Consider the following 7,333-nt stretch of genomic DNA (forward strand, 5'->3'; position numbering starts at 1 on the left):
AGCCTAAGAATTTGACTGAACTGGAGGCTTTTGCCCATGAAGAATGGGCGAAGATACCCGTAGATCGCTGCAAGACACTTGTGTCAAGCTATGCTTCACGTTTAAAAGCTGTTATAACTGTAAAAGGATGTTGTACTAAGTACTAAGATTGAATGTCACTTGGGGGTTGAATAAAAACTAATAATGATGTGAGCACAGAAAAGACATTTGTGGTTATTTCATTATAAACTTAAGGTTATATTTCTCTGACCTACAAGTGCCTCTTTCATGTAAATGTAAGCAAGATGACTGAATGATCAAAATCAATGTCAAAATGGCCAAAACATTCAATTTCAGTGGGGGTTGAATAATTTTGAACACAACTGTATCTCTTGGAGCTCCAGCAACTGTATAGCCCAGAGGTGACTTTTAAATCATGCGATTTCTGTGATTGTAGAAAGACTACCTCATACTTTCTGTTGGTTGTCTGATACCCCTCCCTTCCTGGTTTCTCCTTTTTACATCATTATCCAGTACACATCTTTTACTGAGTAAGCCTTAGGTCATGTCAAGTCAGACTTTCTCGCTTGCTAAAGAGCTACTCACCCGATACAAGTTATTATGATATTTGGGTCAAATATTTGTAAATATTTATCAGTGGCAACAAACATTTAAAGATATTTTAAAACCTTGGAAAATGAAGGTATTGACAGAATAGCAGGTTTCTCTGAAACGTTGTTACTCCACATTCCATGCAAAATATTTTTAAGGCCAATTTAATTTAACTCCCCCCTTTAACATTTAGTCTACCTTTTACAGTAGAATGATATTCCTTTTTTTACCTACATAAAACAAAAAACAAAATTTTAAAAATGTAATTTAAAAAAAAAAATTGTGGCACCTTAATGACAAAAATGTTTCTTTCTGTTTGAGCTTTCATGGATTACAACCCACTTTCTCAAATACAAAGAGTGAAATGTTTATCCACAAGTTTTTATATAACTCTACATTGTGGAGATGGGGACGTGTAGATATGGGCACCGTAAATAAAATTTCAACGTGGATTATAATCCACAAAAGGTCATATTGAAGCAAATCTTCTAATGGTAAAAGAACCACAATCTTTTTTAAAAATTTACATGGGAAAAAGGAATATAATCCATAGTTGTTTTTGTTAGATAGTGAAACAGACTACGTAATATGGCCTTCTCCCATGCTTTTTAATTCCTTTTTTAAAAAAAATCAGATTCTGGTCTTAAGCATACATTATTATTGCATGAAGGAATGTAGAGAACTGTTGTAAACAAGTAACTGCCTGAAAACAATAAGGTATCTGTTTCAGAAAATAGTATTTTTTTTCCTTTTGTTTACAGATAGACATTATAATTTCTTGGCTTCTCAAGTGTAAATGTTATCATACTTCGACATAAATAAATGTGATTTCATATCAGTGAATTATTAGTTGTGTCTGATAAACTGTATTTTAGAAATCAATTAAGAGCAAGCTTATGCTTATACATTCTTAAAAAACAAAGAGGACCTTCAAGAAACAGATCTTATGGGTCTGGGAAAAATTCACATATAAGCTGGGAAGTGATGATCTTGCCATCCCTTCTTCACAGCCAGCACAGAAACCAAGTGAGCTGGCAGGAAAAAAAGGAGTAAACTTTCCCACTCCCACTATCTCATCTGCTGACCATTTTAAAAACTAGCATTCCCAAAGGATAATAGCCTGTATTTTTATATTGACCAAGAAGGAGGCACTTCCCTTTGTCCACAATGTAATACAGGCTACTAACTTCTTACTAGCCATAGATTATATGCTTCTCTATGTGATTATTATTGGTATAACAGCAAACACATTTTAAGACCTTTGAACAAGCATTTTAAATAATGCTTCTGTATAGTTTAAATGTTTCTACTGCTAATGCATATTTCTTTAAAAATCCAGAGTTTGTGATGCTTTCTGCAAAACAAGTGCTTTTCTTAACAACCAGAGAGCACACGATACTTACAGTAACTCAAGTCCACCCACCTGCTTTATCTACAAAAGAATAGTACTTCGTTCTTTTCCTTTCGAAAATCCTCTTTGTCTGGGTGTCCAAGCAGGTGGAAAATTATAGTTATTTTAATATTTCAGTCAGTTCAGTTTTGCTGTTCTGTTACATAAACACAACAGTTAGAACTGCTTAAATAGAATCTTTTACCTTTCTCTCGTACCAGTGGTCAAACATGACATAAACTGTAGAAGAGGTGGAAATTGCTTTTAGTGCCATATGTGCACAAATTTAGTATGTGATAGCTTCAGAGCAACTTTCCTTAGAAAACATCTTGCTGTATAAATCACATCAGGAATCATTTTCCAAAACAAGTATTTCCAAATGTAATTGCTTTGTCTTAAAATCAGAACTGCAACTGCCTTCTTTTTCCAAAACTCACCATTCTTAACTTCCTATCTATACCAATTTTCATATGAAAGTCAATGAACGCTTACTATAGGCATTTGTAAGTCCATGTACTTGCTTAGACTTGTAACATAGCTAACAATTTGTAACTTATAGCTCATTAATTAACGTGATATAAGAACTCTAAAATTAAATCCAGAAGTTTTATTTGCAAGTAGCTATGCACAGAATCATAGTTTAAACCCTACAATTCAGTGTTTACTGGAGAGTATGGGAATGTGGGGAGATCTGCAATACTGGCCTGTATTCCTGGAAGAAATTACCAAATGTCTTAAAATAAACTACCCACAATACCATTAAATAGCAGACCACATTCATGATATATTTTAAGATGTTAGAATTTTAATCCTACCAGTTGTTCAGCCTAGTTGAAATTATTTCTCTGAATATGTCCAGACTTGCCCCTTAATACTGTAGTATCCTTAACTATGTTAATGTGACATTTAGCAAGACTTGCTGGTGATGTGTTGACACTACAATATCCTTCTTCACTGCATAAAATCAGAATTCCACTTGGCATAGTCAACATTTTGGATGCACTTAAGGAAATTATTTGGGTCCTAAAGCATTAATTGGATTTGAATCTCTCTTTCAAAAAGAAACAACACCTTAGTATTGAGTGGGTTTTCATATTTAGTAGCAAGCATTCTGAATAGCCCATAAACAAATAATATGTACGATTATTAAACATAGCCAAGTATTTCTAAAATGTGAACCAGCAATTGCTTTAATATTTAAGTTGCATTCTGCTTCAAGGTAGTTTATCCGAAATGGAATGAAAATAATTCCTGTGAATTAATGGAACAAAATAGCACCTAGCTATACAGTTAAATCAGGACGAGACAGCTAATTACAGGAAAGCTTTAACAATTATGGTTGAAAGGCTTAAGTCACCCAATTTCACTGTGAAATATGGTTATGTTTCAACTAAAAGATTTTCAACCAACAATCATCAGTTTTACACCATGTTAAAAAGTATTTCAGTGAACAAATGGAAATGAAGTATTGAATAACCTTCTAGTTTCACTTCCGAAAAATCTGATTCCATGTTTGATAGCTGTTTAGAAATAGAGAAACCTGGCCTGGATATTTAGACAAATTGTATTTGTTCTTTGCAGCTGTGTTTATGACCCTGAAATAAGTCTATGCAGCCAAGTCACTGGAGAGATTTAAAAATTTCAGTTGGTCAGTGTCTAATTCCCACCCCTCTGCCTGGCCTACTTGTACTCTCAAATTATTGCCCAATAAGTGCAGAGGTGATAAGTCGAAAGCTTCTGTGGACCACAAGTAACTGTTTAAAAGAGTTAATTCCATTTTTATTACAAATCGCCAAAGATTTTTCCCCAAAATATAAATCTGTAAAACAATCATCTTGACTGTACAATTTCATTTACAGCATACAATAAAAAAGTTGTTTATACATTAGCCCTTGGCCACGAAACAAAGAGTTTGGCAGTACTACTACAACTTTAATGACTATGGGGTGAAAATCAACATATCAATTACATCATCTAACCTCATTATCAAAGTGGGATACATACATCATTGTACAGGGAATGTTAATCTTTTTTTTTAACTGGAAACTGTCATCATGTTGTAGTTCTTGGAAGGGCTGGCTCTGCCAATGCTCCACTCCTCTTTACAGCTGCTCCTGCTCTCAAGGGTCTTGGCATTCTTCCCTGCTGGCTGAGGGCCTTCGTAGAGGACACAGATCGACCCATCTTCCCCTATGCGATAGGACACCTCGAAGGGGTCGACCCAAAGAGTTAATTCGCTGGGCAGGAGCTGGAAGAGTCTCTGGTGGCTCAGTCCGATGGTGCCTGCTGCTTTTCCTATCAAGGGGTCCATCTTGTGATTGATCCGAATGCAGCGGTACCCTGAGCCTTTGGAGGGCATCAGGGGGAACCAGTGGTGCTTATAGTGGTCTGTGAAAGAGAACAAAGGGGGTGGTGGGGGGGAAAGAGTTACAGCCTCTGGACGTGAGCTCAGGAGCTCCAGTACATCGCCATATCCCTGTCCTTCAGCTGCCCCTCCATCCCTACAGGGACCCCAAACACAAACAGGGGTGTGTGTGTGTGTGTACATTTTGGGGAGGGGAAAGCAAGGCTGGAGAGGAGAACAACAGAAACGGGGGGGGGGGTGATGGGAGAAGGGTTGGTTGGGGAGACGGGGCGAAGAGCAGGAGGATGGGACCTTCATTACGTCGAAAGGCAAAGGGGGGGAGGTTTGCTGAGGAAAGGGGCCACTCCTCTCCCTCCAAGGTAAAGGGGCGGGGAGGGGGTCTCGTGCATCCGCCCTCTCCTCCCTAACACTGAAAGGGTGCTCCAACGGCGGCGACGGGCGGTTGTCGTCGTTGTTTTGATCCCCTCAGGCATTTGAACAGAGTGGGTAAGGGGCGAAAAGGAGGGGGGGCCAAGCGGCCGACCGACGCCGTCCTGTCACGGGGCCCGCGGAGAAGGGCAGAGAGGCGACGGTAGGAGTTGGGAGAGGAACTTAGGAGGAACCCGACCCGACGCAAGGAGGACGGGGGGGGGGCAGTGGCACCTTCCGTGTACGGAGTGTGTGTGTGTGTGTGTGTGTGTGTGTGTGTGTGAGAGAGAGAGAGAGAGAGAGAGAGTGTGTGTGCGTGCGTGTGTGAAAGAGAGAGAGAGAGAGCGCGCGTGTGCGTCTGCTTCCTCTTTGTGGCGGCATCGACTCCCTCCCCACACACGACGCCACGGGCGAGACGGCCTCTTCTTTCGCCACCCCCGCGCCCCTCACTTTCGGCGGGGATGGCTGGAAGGGGTGGCGGCGGCGGGGCGTCCCTGACGAGGATCCTCTCGCCACCCCTTCCCGCCGAAGCCGCCTCACCTCGTAGCGCCTCCTGGAGGGACTCGCTGAAGCAGCGCAGCTCTTCGTCGCCGATGCCGCCGGGCGTCTTGAGGAGGCGGGCGATGAAGCCCGCGGCCGTGGAGATCTCCGTCTTCATCGTCCTCGCCGAGTCACAAAACTTTGCCTGGCTCTGCTCGGTCCCTGCCCGGGGTCCCTCAGTTGGGCTGCGGCTGCGTGGCCGAAGGCTGGCCCTGGCGAAGCAGTTTGAGGGGGGGCGGGGGCGCAGAGAGGGGCCGATCCGCGCCGACGGTCCAGCTCCCGCTGCCGCAGCCGCCGCGAGAGGAGTAAACAGACCGAGAGCCCCCACAGACAAGGGGTGGCTTCTCCTCCCCCCCCACCCAGCACAACCACAGTTAGGGGGACGGGGCGGAGCCGACGACAGCCAATGACACCGCCCCTAGCCTCTGCATCACAGAAACTGGGCGTTCCCTCCGAGGACGCCACACCGCCCCTCCCCATTGGGCGAGAAATGACACACGCCCCTCGTGATCCGCTAGCAACAGTAGGAAGCGGTCGAGGAAAAGTCCGTTGAAGGGGTTTCTCATGCCCCGCCTATTTTTCCATTCCACCGCAAAAAAAAAAAAAAAAGCCAGGAAGAAGCGGGACGTGGATTTCTACCAATGGAAAGAAAGAAGGCGCCGGAGAGGTGGGGCAAGAGAGGACTGTCCGTGTATTTGTTTTCTGTCCCGGCCAAAGAAGGCTGTTGAAGCCAGTAGTCGTGGGAGGAGGCGACGGGGCGGGGCTTTGGGGGAAGAAAAAGCCCCAGTGAACACTTCGGGGGGCGGGGCGTGCTCGTGGCCATAGAGACGTCACTGGAGGTGAGGCTGGAGTGTTTTTTCCGTCTTGTTGATCAAAGAATGGCAAGAGAGGGAGGGGCACGAGTCTCTCGCGCCGATAGGGAGACCAGAAGCCCCTCATTGTGTGGACGTGCCTGAGAGAACCGGCGGTTATCAGAAGCGCGCAGGCGGCGAGAGGGGCGGGGCCGGACGGGCTAGCAAGCAAGCCGAGGCTCCCGCGGAGCACGAAGGGCCAGGCGAATGAAAATGGGCAGCGAGATGACTCCGGGGACCCGGAGGCGCGTCACGCCAAGGCTGGGAAGACAAGGCATACGGTGGCCGCTGCTTGTAATTGCCATGAGAGAGAAGGAGAGAGAGAGAGCCGTGAGAGAGAAGAACAACTCAGTGCTTTATAGTAGGGAGAGTTCATGGATTGTAGCCCTCCCGTCATCTGTTGCATCTGACGATAGTTCACGAAAATGCACCCTATAATCCCTTTTTTCCCCTAGCCTTAAAAGTACTTCTGGACTTTTTATTTCCAACCACCATTGTCAGCCGACCATTATTATTTTCGTGTGGCCTACAGTGAGGTTATTGTAGAGGCAGCCAAGCTGGTGCCTGTATTAATCTCTGGCAGCAAAACCAACAAGTTTACTTGTGGCACCTTTCAGAAGTTTTATTTAGTACGAGCTTCTTTGGACATGGCCCACTTTTTCAGATGCATGGAGTACAACGTAATCCTCTTACTACTGATTTTTCAAAAAGAAATTATAAGACAATTATCCATATTAGGTTTCTGACTAAAATTTCATTGAATGGCCTTAAGGAAGCCAAACTTTCCCATGCCCCTTCCATATAATTTGTAATATTTTTATTAGCTCATCATATTTTATTCTCACCTTTGCACCTGTAAAACGATATTCAATGTGGCTAAGCACACAGATCATTAAACAGCAAAATCATAACAATCATAAGCGTATTGGGATGAATAAAGGTTTACTGCCCTCCAGATATGTTGAACTACAACTCCCATCACTTCTAGCCAGCATAGCTAATTACGAGGGTGTGACAAACCCAGACCTACTGGGATATGTCACACAGTTACACTAAGCTGCCACCAACCATTCCCTGTAAGAAGTCACACAGACCAGGGATGGATTTTTGAACAATAAAAAGAATAAGGTTTATTTAAATACACACAGGGAAAATAAAACAATCAGGTGAATAAAATAAAGTAACGTG

General features: G+C 43.5%; 1 protein-coding gene across 1 annotated transcript; it reads right to left on the minus strand.

Annotated features, from left to right (window-relative positions):
- Positions 1-3,732: 3,732 nt before the first annotated feature.
- Positions 3,733-5,595, minus strand: LOC110085968 (protein BTG1-like). The gene is made up of 2 exons (XM_020806610.3): positions 5,295-5,595; positions 3,733-4,369 (listed from the first exon to the last, which is right to left on the minus strand). Exons 1-2 carry the CDS (start codon positions 5,410-5,412, stop codon positions 4,017-4,019), a joined length of 471 nt encoding a protein of 156 aa, XP_020662269.1. The 5' UTR covers positions 5,413-5,595; the 3' UTR covers positions 3,733-4,016.
- Between the last annotated feature and the right edge of the window lie 1,738 nt (positions 5,596-7,333).

Source organism: Pogona vitticeps, chromosome 2 (genome assembly GCF_051106095.1).
Source record: "Pogona vitticeps strain Pit_001003342236 chromosome 2, PviZW2.1, whole genome shotgun sequence".
NCBI classification, from domain to species: domain Eukaryota; kingdom Metazoa; phylum Chordata; class Lepidosauria; order Squamata; family Agamidae; genus Pogona; species Pogona vitticeps.

Coding starts and splice junctions, on each gene's coding strand:
- LOC110085968 (XM_020806610.3), bottom strand. CDS start 5,412: ATGAAGACGGAGATCTCCACGGCCGCGGGCTTCATCGCCCGCCTCCTC. Junction 4,370..5,294: donor CCTCCAGGAGGCGCTACGAG/GTGAGGCGGCTT, acceptor TCTCTTTCACAG/ACCACTATAAGCACCACTGG.